The sequence below is a fragment of the Solea solea genome, chromosome 10 (genome assembly GCF_958295425.1).
Source record: "Solea solea chromosome 10, fSolSol10.1, whole genome shotgun sequence".
Lineage (NCBI taxonomy): Eukaryota > Metazoa > Chordata > Actinopteri > Pleuronectiformes > Soleidae > Solea > Solea solea.
The window spans coordinates 18,045,693-18,068,193 of NC_081143.1; the positions used below are offsets into that span (position 1 = coordinate 18,045,693).

At 40.4% G+C, this 22,501-nt stretch overlaps 3 protein-coding genes across 3 annotated transcripts; all 3 read left to right on the forward strand.

Annotated features, from left to right (window-relative positions):
• Nucleotides 1–159: 159 nt before the first annotated feature.
• Nucleotides 160–10,157, forward strand: rab3da (RAB3D, member RAS oncogene family, a). The gene is made up of 5 exons (XM_058640478.1): nucleotides 160–289; nucleotides 5,119–5,352; nucleotides 7,527–7,645; nucleotides 9,106–9,230; nucleotides 9,364–10,157. Exons 2-5 carry the CDS (start codon nucleotides 5,119–5,121, stop codon nucleotides 9,543–9,545), a joined length of 660 nt encoding a protein of 219 aa, XP_058496461.1. The 5' UTR covers nucleotides 160–289; the 3' UTR covers nucleotides 9,546–10,157.
• A 453-nt stretch (nucleotides 10,158–10,610) lies between these two features.
• On the forward strand, nucleotides 10,611–16,821 carry tspan34a (tetraspanin 34a). The gene is made up of 8 exons (XM_058639642.1): nucleotides 10,611–10,719; nucleotides 12,021–12,105; nucleotides 13,496–13,711; nucleotides 14,482–14,556; nucleotides 14,669–14,776; nucleotides 14,900–15,040; nucleotides 15,386–15,478; nucleotides 16,356–16,821. Exons 2-8 carry the CDS (start codon nucleotides 12,049–12,051, stop codon nucleotides 16,410–16,412), a joined length of 747 nt encoding a protein of 248 aa, XP_058495625.1. The 5' UTR covers nucleotides 10,611–10,719; nucleotides 12,021–12,048; the 3' UTR covers nucleotides 16,413–16,821.
• A 3,675-nt stretch (nucleotides 16,822–20,496) lies between these two features.
• Nucleotides 20,497–21,898, forward strand: dand5 (DAN domain family, member 5). The gene is made up of 2 exons (XM_058640186.1): nucleotides 20,497–20,970; nucleotides 21,383–21,898. Exons 1-2 carry the CDS (start codon nucleotides 20,497–20,499, stop codon nucleotides 21,680–21,682), a joined length of 774 nt encoding a protein of 257 aa, XP_058496169.1. The 3' UTR covers nucleotides 21,683–21,898.
• Nucleotides 21,899–22,501: the final 603 nt, after the last annotated feature.

A 22,501-nucleotide genomic window follows, 5' to 3' on the forward strand; every position in this document is an offset into this window, starting at 1 on the left:
TATACTGCGGAAACAATGTAAGTTATTTCTTAAAAGAAATGGAAAAGTGGAGGATGAGAGGCAGCGACAACAAAATCTGTTTTGGAGCGAGGCTGTTTTTATTTTGAAAGTCTACACCGGAAGTGTTGCCTTTATATATTGTGTGTAATTGACTGTTTTTCACGGTGGCTACCCCCAGTGACAGGCACATGCACAACAGCCTGGATATCAGGGAATAGGAGCTTCCGACATCAGCGCACACCCATCCAACGGCGCAAGGGACTGAAGAAGCGCACAGACTTCATCCAAGGTCAGTTACACTTTTATTCACTGTGTTGTTGTTGTTTCTTCTTCTGTAAAGCAGCAGCAGGGCGGTTTTGTTTCGTGTCACCAGGTTGTGCGAGTTACCGTGTGGTGAGACTGTACGCAAATTGGGTTAAGTGTTAATGCAAAGTGGCAGCTGAGTGCTTTGTACTTTTATAATTACATTGTGTCAACAAGTGCCATGAGCCCACGTGACCCGGTAGAAATAGGAGCCTGGTTTTATCAAGTGCACTCTCACCTTTCCATCAAGTTAAACTTCCCTGAAGAGTTTTCCACACAAAAACTGGTAAACTGGTAAAATCATTCAGTGTTACTCACTTGTATTAGTGTCTGTGTGAAGGTTATTTTATCTTCAGTGTCCGAGCTTCAGTTCAGACCTGGAGAATCCTGTGACAGTGAGGTGAAATGTCTTCATTAAAACCTAATCTAGCAAGTCCAGCCTTTATCTACACCCTTGTTTATTTGTGATATCTAATGTTCAGGCATGGATGTTGTTGTTTGGCTGTGCTTCCTGACTTTTTTCTTTTTTTTTCTTAACCTTTTTTGGACTTGGAAGTGGTTGTGCACTCACAGGGAATCGCTCTGAAAGTAGGGAGGGGGGGTGGAGGGGGATGATGGCTCAGCTTCCTGATGATGCAGAAAGAGAGGCAGAGGTTTGGATGGATGACAGGAGCGATTGCAAAGACAGATGAAAATGTGTGTGTGTGTTGGAGAGGAGAGAGAAGGAAGATGAATAGGTCTGTGGGAGTGACAGTGGGTGAATGAATGGTCAGACGCATGATGGATGAAATATCCAATGTTGCAAAGGATGGAGGGGATCTATTGGCCCTCACCCACCACTCATCGTCCACTGATCCCATAAGTTGTACAAATGTGCCAGTGGGTGAATGATAGAGGGGGGAAACTGTTTAAAAAGCAAACGCCAGCATGATTCATATCACAGAGGTGAAACTTAAACCGGGTTAAGGAAGGAAAAGTGACCAATTTTTTTGAATGAAAAGCTGCTCAGCTGATGTTTGGATGACAGTCAATTCTCAGCTAATTTCCTCTGATGTCTGGAAATATGGTTGTAATGCTAAGCTTTTAGCAGTCAGGGGTAATCCCCAGCCTGACAGCTGCATGATGTAACTGGATTTAATACCAGACGCTTAAAGAGTTTTATTATTTTCTTGGGGGGGTCTTTAATCACTTACCTTACTCACCCACAAATGAGGTCATCAATCCGTGCCTATGGAGTTCACTACAATTCTCTCATCGTCTAGAGTTGACTCTCAAAGATCTTCTGGCCTGGAGAGACGGGGCCTTGAACCTGACTGGATCAGATATCATATTTGTCATTTTAAAAAAAAAACAGTCCCAGTTTCATGCAAAATAAAACTCATAGGTAGTTTGAACTGGACTAAATGTAGCCACAGTAATGTAGGTACACTTGTTATGGTACATATATAATGTTTTCAGGAGTTACTCCCCCATATTTACTGAAATTACTATATCCTGTCTGTCACATCCTCTGATGAACCCGCCCCCTCAGTGCCACACCTACAGTACACTATACTATATATATACATATGTATATATATATAACTGCTGCCAAAAAAAGAAATAACACAAAAAAGATGAATTTCAATTATTTAAGAGCTATTACTTTTTCACTATAGCTTCACAGGCATCCCTGTCCTCAAATATATGCAGTAATGTGTCTCGAGACCAATACATAATATTATCTAATGCCAGTTTTTATTTTAATGATAAATAAATTGATTCTAATAATTATTATTTATTTATTTATCCATTCACTCTCAACTATTTCTATTATCACTGTTGTTTATAGTAACACATGAACAGGTAACAAGTTTTATTAGAAGTTGTTTTTAAACAAAAAAAAGAAAGAAAAGAAACTGCTCAGAAAGAGTGAACTTTTTTTTAAATCTCAGACCCTCAGATGTTTCTTTTATGAAAGTTTGCCCTGATATATGAAGCAGTATAACCTTTAGTTTAATCTTTCAGGCTGGTGCATAATGCAGCGAAAATAAGTTTTTAATGCGTCAACATCTCTTGTGCAGTGAAGTCTACGGACAAAGAAACTTGCATCCAAATCAGGGCTGTGTATTTTCTCATGTTTTATCTGGTGCGTAGTGAAAAAAACAACAACAAAAAAAACACTTTTCAAACTGAAAAATTTTTGTAATTATTTCCTGCTGTTCTCATTATTTCTTATCTGTGCCACTGAATCACAGCAGTCTGTATCAAATGGAACTCTTCTCGCCTGCGTATGTGATTCATCACTTGACATATTTGCTGCTTGTATGGTATGCCGTACATGTAAATTTATCCTGCGAACGCTGGACTCCCGCCTTCAGCAGTACCTAGTAAATTGATTTTTTTCCCCATCCCTTCTCACTGTGCTGTCTGCAGCGAGACAATAAAATCAGATTGTATCAATTTGAAAGGGAAATAACGGTGGAAAATCAATATGTGGCGGTTATATCATCAATGTTGATATTGTAGCTGGGAAAAAAAAAAATCAATACAGGACAAAGAGAAACGGTGTTATTATTCTGTGAATGTCCCACTTCCTAGAGGTTTCTATACTGGATTCGGATCAGGTGACTTAACAATGTTGCAGAAGCTAGTGTGAGGCGAATCCTTCATTATCCTCTCTGTAAGTAGCCATTAGAAGATGGTGAACTGTTAAACTGTTACAGTGGCGCAGCCGACAAGGTGTAACATCCAGCCCTGACTGATTGTTATTAGGAAACTCCAAGTCTGTGTAAAAAGAAAACACTATGCCCACACTATTACACCATCACCAGCAGCCTGGTTTGTTGAGACAAGGCAGGGTGGGTCTATTGATTCATGCTGTTGAATCATGTTGCCATCTGCAGCCTCAGCAAATATCCACATTCATTTGATCAGAATATGTTTGTCCATACTTCTGTTTCCACTGCAGCGTCAGACTTCTGTCGCTGTGTGTGACAGGAGTGTAATCAGATGTGGTTTTCTGCTGTGGAAGTCCCACCTGCCCCATGGTTCCATTGTGTTCTCTGGCATGTTTTTCCTTTCACCACAAATGGCGTTCATCTCAGTTATCTTGGCCTCTCTGTCAGCTCTAACCTCTGAGTGTTCTCCTCCACAACACATTTGTGTCCACAGAAGTGCTGCTCATTGTTATTATTTGCAAGTGAAATGCAAAATACACAGTAGCAGGTTTGCCCAGTGAAGCACACAGAAGCTGATGTTTGTATTAGAGTAATTGGACTGTTCCCGTACCTACTCCCATTATATGACTGCACCAGTGGCGGTTGCTGGTCTTTAAAGCAGGGGAAGGGCATTTCAGGCCAAATGAAAATGGTCCATATCGTTGAGCAAATAACAAGACAACCAGCTATTTGTCTACAGACTTCCCTCACAAAATCTAAGGCAGTAAAAGCTCTGCTGTCGTGTAGGTTACCGCAATGCTGTCAATGAAAAAAACGGTTGCGCCTTTCAGACAGTTCCTCCAATCCTCATGTAGAAGCCCAGCGTCTGCACCCGCCCACTGTTCCGTTGACCCCCAGAGAAGCTGAGCTTCCCTGGAAGTGACATTTTTTCCCGCATTTCAATCACCATCGAGCTCAGCGCAGTGAAAAAAACCCTATTCTGTGTCGTCCCATAGAGAACAGCTGAAGCTGAGCTTCAAGTGGTTTTAATGCGGAGGCTGTTACGGGAATACGAAAATCACGTAAGACGATCCGGCATCCGTGATAAACGGCTGATTCTTAACAAACTAGTGGCGTATAATCACGTTCTAATCACGTTCTTTTGTACGGAAATGTAAATACAACACAGTACATACACAGGACATTTTAGAGGAAGCCGAGCTTCCCTTGTTGTCTTAGAGCAATTACCACTGGACTGCACCAAACTTCACTCACTCGTTCGTCCATCAGGTTGATGATGACCATGGTATTTCTCAGTTTTACGGCTTTTAATGGGTGTGCAGATGACTATGAAGGCCAAAGTGAGCCCGTAATTGGCACACTGGACAGGTCAGAGAGGATGTAGAGCCCTGAGGTGCAGGCACAGTGTCTTTCTTGGCAGACTTGCGGTGTTGCCTCTTCAACCCAGCACAGGATCGTCTCCTACTCTCACTGAGGACTGCACCTTCCTCGACTGTTCTTCTCCAGGCAGGCCAGTCCTGGACTAGATGTTCCCAGTGTTTGAGGTCAATATCAAAGCTCTTCAAAGAAGACTTCAGTGTATCCTTGTAGTGCTTTTTGGGTCCACCTTGTGCTCTTTTGCCATATTTCTGTTACTGTTCTGGCAGTCTTGTAGAGGACATTCTGGTCACATGGCCAGTCCATCTAAGCTGTGCCTTTGCAAGCAGTGTGGGGATGCTGGGCATATTGGACCTGCCAAGGACTTCAGTGTTAGGTTTTTCACAAAGATAAACAGAGTGCTGTTGTCACATCACTGTGTTTTTGTCTTTTTCTTCTGTAGAGCGCTGTAACAGATGATTTCCATTATCTGTGGATGCTTATTTATTTTGTCATTGAACTGACTAATTATTAGAAGAGTTGACAAAAAAGCTTTCCAGATGGTTTCCCTTGGCAACATATTTAATTGAAAAATAAACAACCCAAAAGATGCTGGGCATTATTTTTGAATAACTGTTATAAGCCCTGGGATTTCACACAACTATTTTATCCTTGTTTGTTTTTACAGGATTCTGTTAGAGATGTGACTTTTTTTATGACTAAGTTTCACAGTCTCTTCATGAAGTGTGAAAGCCCTCTCTCCTCTCCTCTCCTCTCCTCTCCTCTCCTCATTTAACAGATGGCGTTAGCCAGAGATTCGGGGACAAGCACGGACCAGAAGGATGCAGCTGACCAAAACTTTGACTACATGTTCAAGCTGCTGATCATCGGCAACAGCAGCGTGGGCAAGACCTCCTTCCTGTTCCGCTACGCAGACAACTCCTTCACTTCAGCCTTTGTCAGCACAGTGGGCATTGATTTCAAAGTGAAAACTATCTACAGGAACGAAAAGAGGGTCAAACTACAGATCTGGGTGAGTGACTGAATATAATCCACACACTGAAGCAGGATTAATGTCTCTGTGTGGATGATTTAGTCTCTTCTCACAGGAAAATCAAGTCAATACAATATATGAATTTGCATCTCACCACTGCATCCATATTTAAACTTTCAGTAGCCGTTGTGCTTTTAAAGTTGAAAACACTTTTTAGATAAAGTAGTATTTGTTTCCATTGAGCAAAAAGAACATTTAAAATTAAAAACTCAGCATGAGTCTTTCAGAGAGAGATAGTTTCTGACATCTCTTTTTATCGCTAAAATAAGAACATGAGGTCTTTGCCTTGTCCTGTACCGAAAAGACTCTCATAAAAAAAGTTTACCTTTACACACACACACCACCGAGTTTCTCCCACAGCTGATAAGACTAAGGCAGACTCGGTGAGATATTTGCTTAGTGCAAACGTCAGCAGCAGACAAACAGAGTTACAGTCTGACCTTATTTAACTCTAATTAACAAGGCTCACAGCCACTGAGAGCACAGAGCGTAAAAACCTGATTTCTGTAGTTTTAAATATACTGTGACAGAAATAATCTTCTTACTCGGCTCATACTTTAAATAGTCTTAAGGCCAGTTTACCTTTCTGCACATGTTTAATTGTACAGTACCCAAGCCATACAGTCTATCTGTAAATACAGATACTCGTTGACAGTAGATCTAATATTTGTGGAACTGAAAACAATATAGAAGCTGTGAGGCTTTGTTTACAAAGAACAATTAACACTTCATTAAGTAAATGGACAAAACTGTCCCGCTATATCAGAAAAGCCATACATGGAACTCACAAGTACAGTATTTTTGAAAGAAGATGATGGCAAATCAAACCCAAAAACTCAAATCAAACCCCCCCCCCCCCCGTGAAAAATCTCTACACGCTGTAAAGCACAAATAAAATAGTTCAGCCTTTTAAAATGCTGCAGTCTCTTTAATGTCGGATGTGTAATTTAGTGGAGGCACTTTAAAGGCATCTGGCACGGGAGAGGTTTAAAAAAAGCCAGCTTTCACCTGAAGGCAATGATTTTGAAAGCTTTGTTACACAACGCAGACTGTTTAGCCTCACCCCATTCCCTAGATTGCCCTCTTACATGCTGCTGCCTGTCATGTATGTGGCACAAACTCATTTCTCACTCCGTGGAGTTAATGACAGTTGATGTTGAACACTGTCCCCAGACGGCAGCCTTCATGAAAGATGCATGGGCTGGCGCCGCTGGAGCCCAACAATGTGCTTACAGCGCAGACTGACACCGAGGACCGATCTGTTACCGAGCGTTAGTGGAAAGCGAGGACGTATATTAAAATAACACATCTTCTTATTTATTTTAAGTTTAATGTATTCAGCTAAGCAGCGCGCCTCTGCCCAGCTTAGCAATGATGCAGTTGCTTAATTTTACATGAGGAAGGTGCCAAGTCCAAGTTAAGTGTTATTGGCTGCTGTGCAACTTGAATGGGTTTCATGGGGGCATTAAAACAAGTACAACTGATTTTATAACAGCCCTGCACCAACACTGAGCTCATACAGAGGTTTGAGACAGTGAGAGCATCTCATACTGTGACCCCCACAGTACAGTTCCTTTGACATAGTATACGATCGTTTGACCTAAACCTTTACATTTTGTTCTTTTTTTCTTTTTTTTTTATCAGGGAAGCACATTTGAGCCTTTTAGTTCTCAAAGTCGTATTTATTGATGCAACTTTAATGGGTGTGCAACATCATTATCATTTAATGTCTTACTAGTTGTCCCATAACCCTACATAAAGAGCATAAAGAAGAAACAGCATCACCCGAGTTTATATTTGTCCCTTGAGGCTTAGCGAAAAGTACCAAACACACACCCTGGTGTATTTACAGGGTGTGGCAGCGTCGGCATATGATGTGAGGTGGTAACGTTGTCTGTGCAAAGAGAGTTCATTAAACATCTTTCCTTCTCAGGAAGGACAAGTTTTTTTTGTTTAATTCCCTCAGGGAAAATAAAAAAAATGCAACATTTGCCTTAATAAGTGCTTTGTCTTTGAGGGATCGTGTTCTATCTGTCAGAAATTGAATTCCAGCTTAGTTGCCAGTTGCAATTTATTATTTCTTGTCACCCAGTCATCATCAGGGGACTTCTCTGAATTCCCAGGTTCACAAACCGCACTGTGTGTTTTTGCAGGACACGGCCGGGCAGGAGCGTTACCGGACCATCACCACTGCGTATTACAGAGGAGCCATGGGATTCCTGCTTATGTATGATATCACGAGCCAAGAGTCGTTCTGCGCCGTTCAGGACTGGTGGGTACAGCTGTAAATATACAGTACATATGTGTAGTCACTGTAAATAAGAAGACAAAGATAAATAAATAAGTATGTGGGATTAGTATGTTGTAAAACTAGAATAATTATAATTATTATCTTTAAGTGCGCAACAAGTGCATTATTCTATCAGTCCTTGATAGAATAAATAAACACACCATCTAATAAAAAGCAACAACCTTCCAGTGCAGTACAATAAAAAAACAGTTAAGAAAATCTGTTGTAAGAAACCAGGCACCGAGATAAAATCAGAATAGGATTTCTGATAAAAGTATGTCTTTCCACTATATAGTACCGCCTCGGCTCACTTTGCCTCCGCTCGGCTGTACACGGTTTGGTTGTTTTTCCATTGCTATAGCACCTCCTCAACGTGGGCGGAGTCATCACAGCACGGCTGCATGAAACTGCCGTGACTTTGCAACACAGGCAAACTAGTGACTTGTAAAGCGGTTGTTTTCGATGTACTGAATCATTAGAATCAGAGTACAGCGGCAGGGTTTGTGATGCGTCTCACAGCTCACGATCGCAGGCTTTCAGCAGTGCTGTCGTTAAATACACCAGACTCCTCCTCCTGTTAAATGATGAGATTTTAGACATTTCCTTGCTAAATGTTGGAGATTAACCCACGTTTCCAGGATTGTTGAGTTTGTTTTGATTTGTGTGCCTCTTCCTGTGACGGCACTCTGACCAATCAGGGCACGGCAGTCTGACGACGTCATGCATAGTATCGGCTGAGCTTGCTTGGAACCTCGCCCGGAGCAAGTACTAAAAAAAGTACCTGGTACTTAGTAGTATTGTACTATTAGTACTATTGCTAATGGAAAAGCAAAATAACCGGGTGTGCTGAGTCGAGTCACGCTAGTGAAAACACAGATTTAATCTCAGACAGTCTTATATCCTCAGGCTGGTCGTTCCAGGGCCTCAGGGGCCCTGATAGCAAAGGCTCTGTCTCCCTTACTTTTCATCCTGGACTCTGTAGTAGAGAGAAGGTCTTTGTCTGCAGATGTGCTGGTGCATCATTTATTAAAAAGATTTAAAAATATTATCTGGAGCCAGGCCATGGAGCGCTTTAAAAACAATTAATAATCCTGGAATCAATTCTAAGCCAAGGCAAGAAAAAATGCTGCATAACACTTTACATGAATACATAATACATATGCTTAGTGTATGAATGCAATTAGACATTAATGTTAATTTATGGATAGAAAAGAAGATATTTGTATAAAGAGGAAATCAAATTTATTTTACAAACTAACTAGAAGCGTTACCTTAACCTTTGATATGGTACCATATACTGAAATTATTCAAGGGTGAGTATTTAAAAATATTCTTAAAGACGAGCGCGCTACAAAGAACACTAGTTTTGCTCAATGTTGTGAAGAGACACGTGGTCACAGCAGGACAGGCTCTCATGGACATGTGGTGTTGGCGTTTCCCAGGGCAACTCAGATCAAGACGTACTCGTGGGACAACGCTCAGGTCGTGCTGGTCGGCAATAAGCTGGACTTGCAAGAAGACAGGCAGGTGCCAACTGAGGACGCCCAGAGACTGGCTACAGAGCTTGGTTAGCATGTGTACACTCACACACACACACTCTCAGAAGCGCTTTTTTTTTATCACATACACACCAAGAACAAACAGACCCGCATAATTAGCAGTAAGTCCCTCTGGTTTCCGTCTCTCGACTCTCTCCTCAGGCTTCCAGTTCTTCGAGGCCAGCGCCAAAGACAACATCAACGTGAAGCACGTCTTTGAGAAGCTGGTGGACATCATCTGTGAGAAGATGAACGACGGCATGAACGGTGACGCCGGTCTGTCGGCCACTTCCAAGGGGGATGGGCTGAAGGACACGCCCAGCCAGGGTGGCTGCGCATGCTGAGAGCTGATGATGGAATTTCATTGACTGCTGTTCCACATCTACTCTCACACACACACACACACACACAATTAATTGCCAAAAAACCTGTCATTGTGAAGATACTGCAATATGAAAGCTTGATTTTTCAGATTTTTTCTGTTGTTGTTGTTGCCGTCTCTCATCTTGGCGGCGTCTCCAGTGCTTCCGCATCATTTGAGTGTGACTGTTACACTGAGATGTCAGAGAGCTGTGTTTAGCAGCGGTGCCTTCTGCCCTACGCCTTTACTCTTTTATTTCTTGCTGAGCAGGTGAGTGAGTGAGTGAGTGTACACCTGTTGCAGGGGAGGGATGTGTACTAAAGGAGGCATGAACCAAAATCTGCAATTTACTTGTGTCTTGCTGCCCCCTTGTGGGCGTCACCTAAAAATGCTTCACTCCTTGCCCACACTTTATGTCAATTCCTGGTCTCTGTGTTTAAATCAGTGTTTTAGAGGGATGTTGTTGTTTTATTTTAATTTATACTTTTTTTTCTTTTTTGTACTTGTGTTATGGTTAATGCTGGTCCATTGTTTCCTTTTGCCAGGTGTATTCTGTCAGTCTATAAAAGTTTAAATTAAAAGACTTGGATCAATATGTGTGGCGTTGGTTTTCATTTGTAAGATGTGACATTCTCCCCCCCCCCCCCCCCACATTACTCAACAACACTAATAAACATTAGTGTAACATTGATAAGTTTCCGCGCAGTGTTGACGTCAGTAATTAATCACTTTAAATAGGAATCAATAACATCATTAATTTTATCCCCAAAGAGTTTTTTTCCCCATCTAGTAGCAAATGAAATATTCAGTGTGGTTTATATTTATGTTCAATTATTCAATTCCCTGGATTGGATCCTTTTTGTGTTTTTTTCATTGATGCATCATCACAATTTTATTTTGGCCATGAGCTGTTTGGAAACTTTTGAGTCATAAAAGTTTCTATTTTTGAAGGGACTTTGGACACAGGAAATGTCACGTTCACTGAAAACAAGGTCAGTGATGTAAGGTATGAACTCCCATTTTCCCCCTGTATCTCTGTGTGTGTATGTGTGTGTGTGTGTGTAAAATCCTGTGTGAAGATAAAAGGGCATGTGAGAGCCTCGTTGAGCACACACTCCTGATCGATCAGACCTCAGACGGACATCACCGCAGCACAGGTACGAGCCTCATGGATTTTTAAGACTATTTTCAATGAAAAATATGAAATATGAATGAACGCCATGTACGCAACAGTCGACAATCTTGATCTAAAGACATTTAAATTATAATTATAGCAAATTAAAGTTTAATATGTTCCAGCTTCACCATGTTCTACCTGTACGAGTTCATACAGCAAAACAGAGAACACAGAGATTAGTTATGATAATATATGTGCATACATTTAATTTGTTTATCAGAGATTTATCTTTTGATGTAAAACAAAACTTTAACAGTTTAGTATAACTACTAACACTCTGAATGACCTGAGTATTGTTCATGTTTTCTTTAACATCACATACACTGACCAACCCCAACATTAAAACAGACAACTGACTTTGAAGTTGTGGCTCATCCTCAGCAATTATTTATACCCTGTTTCAAAAGAGGTCATTCTGAACCACAGTGCGATTTTAAACTGATGTTGTGGGGTTCGGTCATTGTCCATTTCCATCTGGCTTGAATCGTTTACATTCAAGTAGAATAAGTTGCCTTAAATACTGTTGTATTCAGACAAACGTCATGTGGATTTGCTAAATATTTTACAGCCTCTTGGAAACAAGGTAACTGTTGCCAAGTAGGCTTTGATGTCTGTTATCGTCAAAGCTGCAATAAGGAAGAGAAAGATCAATAACTATAAAACTGACCTGTGATACACCCGGCAGATGGAAATAAAGTTGAGGGCAAGGGTGTGTGTGTGTGTTTTATGGTTCTGAGCTCATGGCTTTGCTATTAATGATAAACTCATCACAGCACCTAGTTATGGGAAACCTCTTTATGTCTCTTTACAGTAAACGATTCACAGTGATAACGAGAACAAAGTTATAATGAAACACGCTGAAATGGCTTTACGCTGAAGAGAGCACAGGTTCATAGCTGGAGGAAGAGAATCTGTTGAATTTAATTCAGACGAGTGTGTGGTGATTCTGTGTTTAGTCTGAATGCAAGAACATTTTAAAAACGACTGATTTCATACTCTAACCGAAACCCTGGATTACGTCACAATGAAAGACTAAGCCCCCCCCTTCTCTTCTCTTTTCCTGCCATTTGCTGTGGTTAATGTGTAACCAGAGCAAATGCCATTCAACCCATGTTGGTGTTTGTTTGTGTAGAGTAAAAATGATTCTATCTTTTCGAGGTGAAATATCCATCCAAATGTCCTGAGCAATAAGCAAGTCTGACTAATATACACTGGATTGGTTTTCTGTTGAGCTGAACTAACCAACTATACATTTCTTTCTTCTTTTTTTTTTTTTTACAGTAAGAGGAAGAAAAAACAAACCGCCAAGATGTGTTGCTCCGGCTTTCTCAAAATTATGATGTTTGTCTTCAATGGTGGCATCTTTGTAAGTAAAAAAAAATCACTAAAACATGCAGCGCTTTCACTTTAGGTCCATATTCATTTGAATATCTCACTAACTCACTCATGTCTCACAGAACCAAACTAAGGGTAATTCCTTAACCTTGAAGTTCTCTTTCAACATTTGTTTCACCTCAGTCACATTTAAGAGAACCATAAATAATCCCTTATTCTTAAGTTCCCTGCCGTCTCCCTTTACTCGCGTAGCTGTTAAACTTCCGCCTTCCCTCTGTCAGCTGTGATGGAAAGCACATCACTCTGTGTCTCCACAGACACGAAAACAAAACACTATTACTACTACAAAAAAACCGTCAAATGACTGGCAGAATATCATAATTCAAATAACTTGCAATCAATAAAAAATCTAAAGGAAAATACAGTAAAAAGAGTTATTTACTGTACAAATTAGATTTTTTTTTACAGATACTGTATGTGTTTATACTGAAAACCTTAAGCAACATCTGGAATTCATTACAGCTGTGGCCTTCAGTGACAGCTTAAGGAAGAATTTGAAGTTTTGGGAAATACATGTAATGTACTGTACTTTATTTCTTTAGCCCTTTAACCCACAGGTGACCAAAAACACCAATTGAAAACACACAAGAATAAAAAAAAAATGAGTTAAAAAACAGAATAAAAACTATCAGCCATTCTGAATAAAGTTTGGATTTAAAAAAGGTCCAGGTCAGTGATAACACAAATCCCAGGGGGAGGAGCTTATTCCATGGGGGGGCATAAATTGGCTGGACTCTGCCGTGCTTGCGAACAGTTAATATTTCTGTTAAATAGGCTGGGACGAGGCCATTAAGGGCTTAACAATAACACTTTAAAATCTATTCTAAAATGCACAGGTAGCCAGGGGTAGAGAATAAAGTATTGTGTACACATTCATAATAACATGATAGATAAGAGGTTTTATTAACCCTTCATGTAAAACTGTAGAACAAGGAGGTGGTTTGCTTAGTTTAGCATGTGAACAGTGGGAAACGGCTTACCAAGCTTTTCTCCCAGGATGTGACTTTACGCCTGTGAATGTTCCAAGACGTCATATCCATGGAAGTAGAAAGCGTGACATCAAGTTGACATGATCGCTCAACCTGTAATCTCTCATTCAGTATTTAGTCCTTCCTCTCTTTCAAAAAAGTCCATCAAATATCGTCCATAAAATACAAATGTGGGATACGTTTACCTTGAGAAAACAAGAAAAGGGGGGGAAAGGGTTATATAATGAGGTGTCCCATATAGGTTCACCTGTAGACGCAGACACAAAGATCAGCCACAGCATCAAAATTGTACATTTTCACACAAATTGGACAGGGACCTGGAACCTGTCAAAGAGTCTGTACTTACTCTCCTTCCTTCCTTCCTTTTGGCAGTTGGCAGGTGCAGCCATCATGGGTGTGGGAATATGGGTCAAAGTGGACAGCAATTCTCTGTTCGGTTTACTCGAGAATGTGAAGAACGTACCACCCGAGCTATCCCAGCTGGTCTATGTCAGCTACCTGCTCATAGGAGTGGGTGCTGTGCTGCTGATCATCGGTTTCCTGGGCTGCTGCGGAGCTATGAGGGAGAGCAGGTGCATGCTGCTGACGGTGAGTAACGTTTGATCAGCCGTGACCTTTAGGCTGACCTAAAGGTCACGGCTGGAGATTGCACTGAACTGTTGAACTGTGAAGGTTCTCATCGTCCAGGTCAATAGTCATATTCAGTATTTAGACACTGGACTTGGATAAATGGAGGTTAAATACCTGTTTTTTTCCATCCTCTTGGAAACTCTAACTCAAGTCCTGTTGCACACAGATAACTTTTGTTGTTATTTGTTCATTGTGTTGTTTTTTTTTTCAATTTGTTTTATAAGCCGTGGAGCAATATTAATATGAATAATAATAGGTGTTTGATATCATGTCGCAATATCCCCCAAATTATTTAGCTTTCAAAAGTTTGAGATTTTTGTTTTTGACTGTAAATAGATGCCGGGGCTCAGACAGGAAACGATTCACCTTTTTCGCACTTTAATCCCAGCAGTGTCTACTTAACCTTAACTGTCTACATGACATCTGCATTGATTTATTTATTTTTTTACAAGCTCTCCGAATCTGTCAGTGATTCATCATTTTATATACGGTATCGATGCCAATCTAACATGGTGATAACGTTGTGTGGTTTCATTATTGCAACACCTTTACAGATGTAGAGGAAAGTACACACATAGCAGCAATGATTGGCCATTGATTTATCAAGTCATTAAAGCAGCTGCTAACAGTAACTCTGTCCTTTATTCTACGTTCAAAATGAAGGGTGAGGATTTCCACTTTGAGTTTGGACTGAAGATCGTACTGATTATCGTTTCCTCTGCCCTCAGTTCTTCTGTATTGTGCTGATTATCTTCCTGGTTGAAGTTGCTGGAGCTGTGGTGCTGCTCGTCTTCCGCAATGTGGTAAGTGGCTCTCGGAAGCTTCTTGGCAACAACAACAACCCATGGTGAGATTCAAAGGGGAAGACTTTAGTGATAAATATCACAATCATTTTGTGCATTTGGTCCTTCTCAGGCTGAGGACCTTCTCAAAACACTGGAGACGGACGTAAGAGACAGCATTCGCAAAGACTATGGAGACCAAGAGGGTTTGACATCTCTCTGGAACACCACCATGGAGCAGGTGCTGCATCTTTTATGTATTGTTTGATTGAACTTTTCCTTAAATATAAGGACGTCTGTATTTCTGTATGATTGTTAGGACGATTGTCACCATAACTGTGAATGTGTTCTTCTTTTTTTCTAGTTTAAATGCTGCGGATATAACAACTACACAGACTTTAATGGCTCCCCCTTTAACCTCAAGGATGGCAAAAATCTTTATCCAACCATGTGCTGCAATAGCACTAACACCAACACATGTAGTGAAAACATGGCAACAATGTCGGTAAGTTGACTTTGGTTTAACTTTAAACATTGTTAAGCTGCTGTCATTAATTTATTATTATTATTATTATTATTATTATTATTATTATTATCATTATTATCAAATTTTGGTTCGCTAGCTTCTACATCCACTCATGAATGAAGGCAGTGGTTATTTATTCACTAACAAACCTCACATGTATCTAAAAATGTAAATGTAAGCTGTAGATGATGGTGAAAAGTGCTATGAGTGACCAATGACGCTGACCAAACATTTGTGATCAATAGACTCTATGTGTTTCACTGACAGAAGCTTGAACTCACTTAGAATGAATTTCTGCTAAAACTTGCTGTTTTTTTCTTCCAGGAAGTGGAAGGCTGCTTTCAAAAGCTGCTGGACTGGATAGAAAGTAATGCTACGATCATTGCGGGGGTGGCTCTTGGAATTGTTGCTCTTGAGGTACAGATATAATAATAACCTGGGTGGTTTGCATTCTTTTAACATCTACAGTTCTGTCACATACTGTATATACGCCGAGAGAAAAGCCCCAAAAGCATGACAAATTAGGATTCAGTTGCAGGAATGTTCAAGAGTGATATTCAAGTAATGGCAGGCAAGAATGAAATCACTAAAACTAACTAACATTGTAGTGAAAATGTGCTTAGTCTTCGTCTTTGTTTTTTTGATTTTTGATAATAATAATAATAATAATAATAATAATGATAATGATAATAAACTTTATTTGTATGGCACCTTTCATACAAGGATTGCAGCTCAAAGTGCTTCACAATAAAAGGAAAATAACATTTTAAAAAGAAAAGAGGTGCAAATATGACAATAAAAGGAAAAAAGGAAAAGTCTAAAGTCAAAAAGTAAAAACCTTGTTTTAACTTTGAGGTAAAACAAAAGATGCCAAATAAAACAGTACAATAAAACATAGGGTGGAGTAAAATAGGAAAAGGCTAGAGTCATGAAGCTAAAAACCTTTTAGCTTTAAAATAAACGAATAAGACGCAACACAGGGTGGAATAAAAAAGGAGCTAGTGGAAGGCTAGAGTAAAAAGACAGGTTTTAAGTCTTTGTTTAAAAAATATCTAGTGAGCTGATATCTAAGGGTATTGTGTTCCAAAGTTTTGATGTCACCGACTGTGAAACTGACTTTCAGGATTTCATAATTATTGTGTTTTTTTATGGGTCCAGACGTAAAACAAAATCCTGTTTTACGTCTGGAAAAGCAAAAACATCATTTGATGGAGGACAGTTTAAACTGACTGCATTGCAAACATTGACATACACTGTGTTTGGACTAAATACTGATCGGCTGTTCTCCTTACAGATTGCTGCTATGGTGGTGTCAATGGTTCTCTACAAGAACATTGGCTCGAAGGCGTGATGTTGATGTGTCCTCCTCCCTTGATACAAAATAACAACATTGTAATTGGTGGAGAAATGACTGTCTTGTTAGCACTTTTCTGTGTATTGGGTTTGTGTCCTTTGATTCAAAACAGAGACATGACCTCACGCATGTAGAACACTGTCACCCAGGAAGGAGAGGCAGGCGTTTGAACCACTGTGATTTTTTAAAAACTGCATTTTGTTCTGTGATTTACTGGGCGTTTTAAGGATGACTTTTTAAAGTAAGTAATGCATGTGCTGAACCACATATGTGTATGTGTATGTGTAATGAAGCGCTGTGTGAGTGCAGCTGTGTCAGCTGTTTTTGTCCTGCAAATTGAATGCAGTGATATGAAAAATAATATTTTTTTACAATGGATCACATATTAAAAATAAATATAAATAAATATCACAATCTTGACTCTTTTTTTTAATCATTGGTTATTTTGCCATCCACACAAGTCAGTTAAGTAAGAAATGGATTTTGTATTGATCCCACATGGGAAAACCAACTTAATTACTGTCTTTACTGCCAATAAGAACACAATAAACAATTGTTATCATATGACTGGGACGCGATATCACCAACTATAAATGTTGAATGGTCAAACGGGCAAAGTCCTGGCTCCAACAATCACTTTGCTTGAAGTAATTATCTTTATATTGATATGGACGATAGCTCTGGTTTATCATTATTTAATCACAGGGAATGATTCTCAGAATCAGGAGAGTAAGAGTTTAAGGTTTGTGATTTCAGCCTTTCTGTCTTTTTTTTAAAGACAGAACTTCTCTAGCAAAGATAAAAAAGAAAATCAGTTTGACAGGAAATACCACATGAGAACACCTTTTGACTGTTTCACTGCTGTTTATTACTGATTACTGTGTGTGCGTGTATGTCCATTTATGGAGTATAATTTACATGTATTTTTTCACCACTAAGATCTCAAAACAAAATCCTTCCAAAAACACAGCACACGTTCCCTACACTTATCATGGAACCCGACTGAACAAACGTTTATATTTGCATTCATTCATACGCTGTCGCACATTTACTACCTGCTTATTTGCACAAACATCCAGTTTATGCTTTATCAAAGGGTTTTTAATGACATTATTTTAGAGTTTTACAAAAGTAAACTGCTTAGTGATTCATTACTTTCCAAACACTTCCTCAAAGGGCCAGTGCTGGATTGTTCCCTTTTGAGTCACTGGCAATTACGCATAATTTACCACTCTCCAGATAATCAAGAATGAGGACACATTGTACCTGTTCTCTGACCAGGCAATCAGTGTTTCTCCTGGCTATGTTTCAGCGGCTGAAGCAGGGAGCAGGAAGCAGTGCAAAATGAACTCAGTAATCCTGATATACAGAAGATATTTGGCCATGAATGACTAAACTGCTCTTTATATCATTTTCTTTTTCTTTTTTTTTTTCTTTCTGCAAATATGTTTCCTCTTGTGAATGTATATATACAACCCATCACAGTTTTGGAGGCTGCGACAACTGCCGCATTAAACTCTGCTTAACCCCACTGGGAAGCTGCAATCGTGTCGTTAGCTTATCCCAAATCACTGAGGCTCTGCAATGAATAATTAAATCAAATGAGTCAACATTTCTACTGCCCTGTGCAGCGTGTGTGTGTGTGTGTGTGTGTGTGTGTGTGTGTGTGTGTTCCTGAGGACATTTTGGAAAAGTGAGGACATTTTGGCTCATCTCTCACATCTTTAAAGGGCTTTTGGGGGGGGTTAAGACCTGGTTTTAGGGTTAGGGTTTAGGTTAAGGTTAGGGTAAGGGGCTAGGGAATGCATTATGTCCTCACTTCGACTGCTGTGTGTGTATGTGTGCTTCTGGTATTCCTTATGTTGTGGGGATTAGGGCGACATGTCTTTCTTATGGGGACAAAAATCAAGTCCCCCATAACGTGAATTACTATATTTTTAGGTCAAGGTCAGGATTAAGATTAGGCCAGTAGTAATTATGGTTAAGATTAGATTAAGTCTCCAGAAAATGAATGTAAGTCAATGAAATCATGGAAACAAGAGTGTGTGTATGTACAATACTTTGCAAACTGTGCCATCTTGTGGGGAAATGTTTAAATTGCAGCGCATGATGTGATTTTTAAAAATTCCACTGCCTTTGTTGTCACCCACGTTGGTGTAGAGCAGGAATATTCAATCACCAAGCAGCAGGTGATGACAAAAGAAAGACCAGCACAAATGTAATCTGAGGTACGCATTTAAAAAATAGTAAAAAAAAAAAAAAAATAGTAAAAAAAATAAAATAGTAATTTTGGGTCATACTTGTGTTATATGCAACTCAAAGTGCATACGATCAAAAAGGTGCACAATATTAGCAACAGGATTTGTTTATTAAGATAAACATATAAGCCAAAAATATCTCAAAGTGCTTTTAACAGAATACAAAAGAACTAACACTGCTATCAAACCTATCAGACTACAGTAGGAATCTTTGAGGGACAGTGAAAAGTGTTTCTCTAGTTATTTCTCCAGTTGTTTCTGGGGGAACCACAGGCTGGGCCACTAACAAGTTGGTTGTGGGCTGCATGTGGCCCACGGGCCGCCTTTTGAATAGACTGGGTGTAGGGACTGTTACCTTTCCCATTCTTACGTCCAGCTCGGCCATTATGTGTCGCTATGAGAAAGTCAAACACCTTTTTGTAATAAAACCGCGTCACCACATCAGGCCATTAACGGCCAGCGTTTGATCAGGTCACGGGTGAGAGAGCCCACTAAAGTGTAAATGGTGTAATGATGGGATGTTAAGGGAGCAGCTGAGAGGCTGCATGTGGAAAATAAAATGGACAGGGGGAGTGTCCGTTTACACAGAGAACATAAAACCATTACTGCTTTACAGTCAAAGGTTACTGAGACAGTGCAGCAAAAAAAAAGGGCGAGATTATTGCAGTCGTTTTAAAACAGTCAGGTGGATCCAGAGATGTACTTATGTCTGTCAAATTCTGTGATCATTGGCTGTTGGAATGGAATGATGTGATTGAATGATGTGATTGAAAGTTTTCCACAGCAGATATTTGTCGACAAGCAATAGTAGGACAAACACAGGTTTTACCAATAACATTAATTAGGGTCAGGACACACTAAATACTTGACACTGAAACCTATCGAAGCAGTTTTTTTCCCCCCTGAAAAAATGTGTTATTTTAAATTTGCATAAGATGCTTCTGTTATTTTCTGGATGTGTTCCAATGAAGTGAAGGAGAAATAATTATACTGTATGCTCATTACGGCACTGCTACAACAACAAATCTAGTTATGCTCCAAGACCTTTGCACAGAACTGTCTGTATGTGTTCTGTTTCCTTCACTGTTGTTTGCGCTGAGCATTTCAGCATTCAATAAACACATAGTTCCCCTTTTATTCTATTCCTTCTCGTGTGTCGGATTCATTTTGAGTACGTAAGGATTCCCGCTCCAGCACACCTGATTCAAATAAACGGGTCGTTATCAGGCTTCTGTGGGGCTCGATGACGAGTGGTTCATTTGAATCAGGTGTGCTGGGGCAAGGAAACCTTCTAAAACATCGTCCACCAGAACAACAAACCAGGGAGTGTCCGAGGAAAACACATTCTGTCATGTCTTAAGACACTTCTGTCAAATCTATGCAAACTTTTCCTGTTTAGATTTTCATGAAAAGAAACCTTGGAGTGACGTGATTTTAAAACTCTGAGATCACAGAGACAACCCTTGAGATCTTTTATTTTTTTATGACCAAGTTCACCTTGAAGCTGAAAACCTCTCCGGCTGACAACCATCCACGACCCGGAGATCTAAGCTTGGTGTGATGTCTGGTCCGCTGTGGGAATAGTGACACCTTCTCTGCATTAAAACACAGGTGAGAACTGGCAAGTGCATATATAAAAGACTCCCTCCATCACACTGACAAAGCATTGACAGCAAGGTTACCATTTGGAACCTTGAACCATCACCACCACCACCACCACCACCACCACCAGACAGCTGCTGTAAAAGTAACTTGTTTGTCAATTTCTCAAGTTTTTATTTCTATATCAACTTTAAGAAGCGTCTCTTTTTGTTGATAAAACCATGGCTTTCCTCCTGTGCTGCTTCCTTTTATCAAGTTGGACAGCTGTAGCTTTTACATTTCCTCATAACACATTCTTGAAAAGCTCAAGAGCTGAATTTGAATCATCTGGCAGTGGACCAGATGAGTCTTTTCGAGGAATAGTCAAAGTTGTCCCGCTGGAAGATCACGCTCTGGCCCAGTCGGAGCTTTTCAGAAGGGGAGCGTTCCCCAGAAGGTCCCTCTCCCTCGGCTCTAGATCGTCCTTTCCTGCCTTCTTATCACACGGGCGTCCAGGTCTGGCCCCGGCTTCTAAGGCTCATGTGAGTCCACTGCACCTCCTGCGCTCTAAAACCCCGAGTGGAGTTGAGCTAAAGAAGAAACAGGGCCTGCAGATGTGGCAAAGAGCCATGGATAAAGGAAACAAGATGAGCATGTCTATGCCAGTGAACCTGAAGGACACTAAGCAGTCGTGCACAGCAGTATCTTTCACTCAGGTAAGAGGACAATCATTACTTTCTGCATGTTATTGTTTGCTATTAACAGATATCAGACACACGTGGCAATTGGGGAGATGTGTCTTTTCATGCAGTTTATTACAGCTCTGGTGTTTCAACTGTATATAAACACACGCTGTGTTCAGTGCATAACTTTTGGTTATTTTTTGTTGATATTCTTCCTCTGTTTGATCTTCAGGATCAAAAAGAATCAAGAGTTCTTTATTGTCATGATATGCAGATCTTACAACATAGATTATACAAAGAAACACTGTCTTGTCATAAAAAAAAAATCACTTCCTGCGTGCAGAGTGAAAATGAACGACTGCTTTACTGAGAAACCGTGTGGAGGAAAGTTACACACACTGATGTTTTAGTCTAATCTCGTCTTCCTTTGCCGTCTTATCCACAGCGTGTAACAGCAGACGGGTGCGACACGGTGACCATGCACAACAAGTTGTGTTTCGGTCAGTGCAGCTCGCTGTTCGTCCCGTCTGAAGGTGGGTTCGCTGGTGTGGGCACTGGCACGGGGGCCCTTCTCCACCGGGCTCCCTGCTCTCGCTGCGCTCCGTCCAAAGCTCACACCGTGACTGTGCCCCTGCGCTGTGGAGCTCAAATCCGGGAGAAGCGAGTGATGGTGGTGGAGGAGTGCAAGTGCGAGACGGGCACCGAGGAAAGAAGCATCGAGGCCACAGCTGCCATGCAGCTGTAACCGCTTTAAACCGTCAGACTATGGAGGAAAGTAAAGTTTCTCCTCAGTTGACCTCAACATCACATGTCAAATCACTTCTGCAATGTGGACTTCATTTGTAGTTGTAACCAATATTTGTGTGTCTGTATATTTGTTTGTATAAGAGTCTGAATGGAATATTCAGAGTGAAATATTCTGGTGGCGTCTTCCACCTGTGATTGTTGACAAAATGACCTGTGCTCTGGTCATGCACTTTTCTGTTGTAACATGTGAAGCTGTTCATATTGGACAAACATTCAAAAACAAACTGTGTTTCAGACTAATGTTGAGTGAAGCAGTGTGATCTGTACATTTATCATTAAAATGTCCCACTTGTTCACATTCCTCTCCTGCCTGGCTCGGCCAATTAACCAACACTGTTGGATTTACAAGTGCAATTTCGTTTGCATGCAAAGCTCAAGTTAAAAACACGAAGGCCTTTTTGTTTTGTTTTTCCACCTCCTCTCTGTGAAAGTGCCCGGCGAGAGAGAGCAAACGAGCTATTGAGCATGAGTACTCAGCAGTAAGCAAACATAATTGTTTCAGCATGGAACCCTGAATTATGTATAGGAACCACCTATTCTCATGCCCGCTCTCTTTTCAGGGTAGTTGTGGGAATTTGAACATCATTCACTACAGATGCACTTGAGGGAGAGGGCATGTGTGATTATGTGTGCATGTGCTTCTTTTTCAGTTAGGGCCCATAAAACCTATTATTCATTTATTTCCTGGCACCTGGTCCTGGTAAAGTGAACTCATCCCACACATCCTTACATACATTCCCAGAGGAGCATAAAGAAG

Excerpts from the sequence above, each read along its gene's own strand:
- tspan34a (XM_058639642.1), top strand. The coding sequence starts at position 12,049 with ATGTGTTGCTCCGGCTTTCTCAAAATTATGATGTTTGTCTTCAATGGT. Across the intron at positions 12,106-13,495 it reads TCTTCAATGGTGGCATCTTT|TTGGCAGGTGCAGCCATCAT; the intron begins GTAAGTAAAAAA and ends TCCTTTTGGCAG. Across the intron at positions 14,777-14,899 it reads GGAACACCACCATGGAGCAG|TTTAAATGCTGCGGATATAA; the intron begins GTGCTGCATCTT and ends CTTTTTTTCTAG.
- dand5 (XM_058640186.1), top strand. The coding sequence starts at position 20,497 with ATGGCTTTCCTCCTGTGCTGCTTCCTTTTATCAAGTTGGACAGCTGTA. Across the intron at positions 20,971-21,382 it reads CAGCAGTATCTTTCACTCAG|CGTGTAACAGCAGACGGGTG; the intron begins GTAAGAGGACAA and ends TCTTATCCACAG.
- rab3da (XM_058640478.1), top strand. The coding sequence starts at position 5,119 with ATGGCGTTAGCCAGAGATTCGGGGACAAGCACGGACCAGAAGGATGCA. Across the intron at positions 5,353-7,526 it reads GGGTCAAACTACAGATCTGG|GACACGGCCGGGCAGGAGCG; the intron begins GTGAGTGACTGA and ends GTGTTTTTGCAG. Across the intron at positions 7,646-9,105 it reads TTCTGCGCCGTTCAGGACTG|GGCAACTCAGATCAAGACGT; the intron begins GTGGGTACAGCT and ends GGCGTTTCCCAG.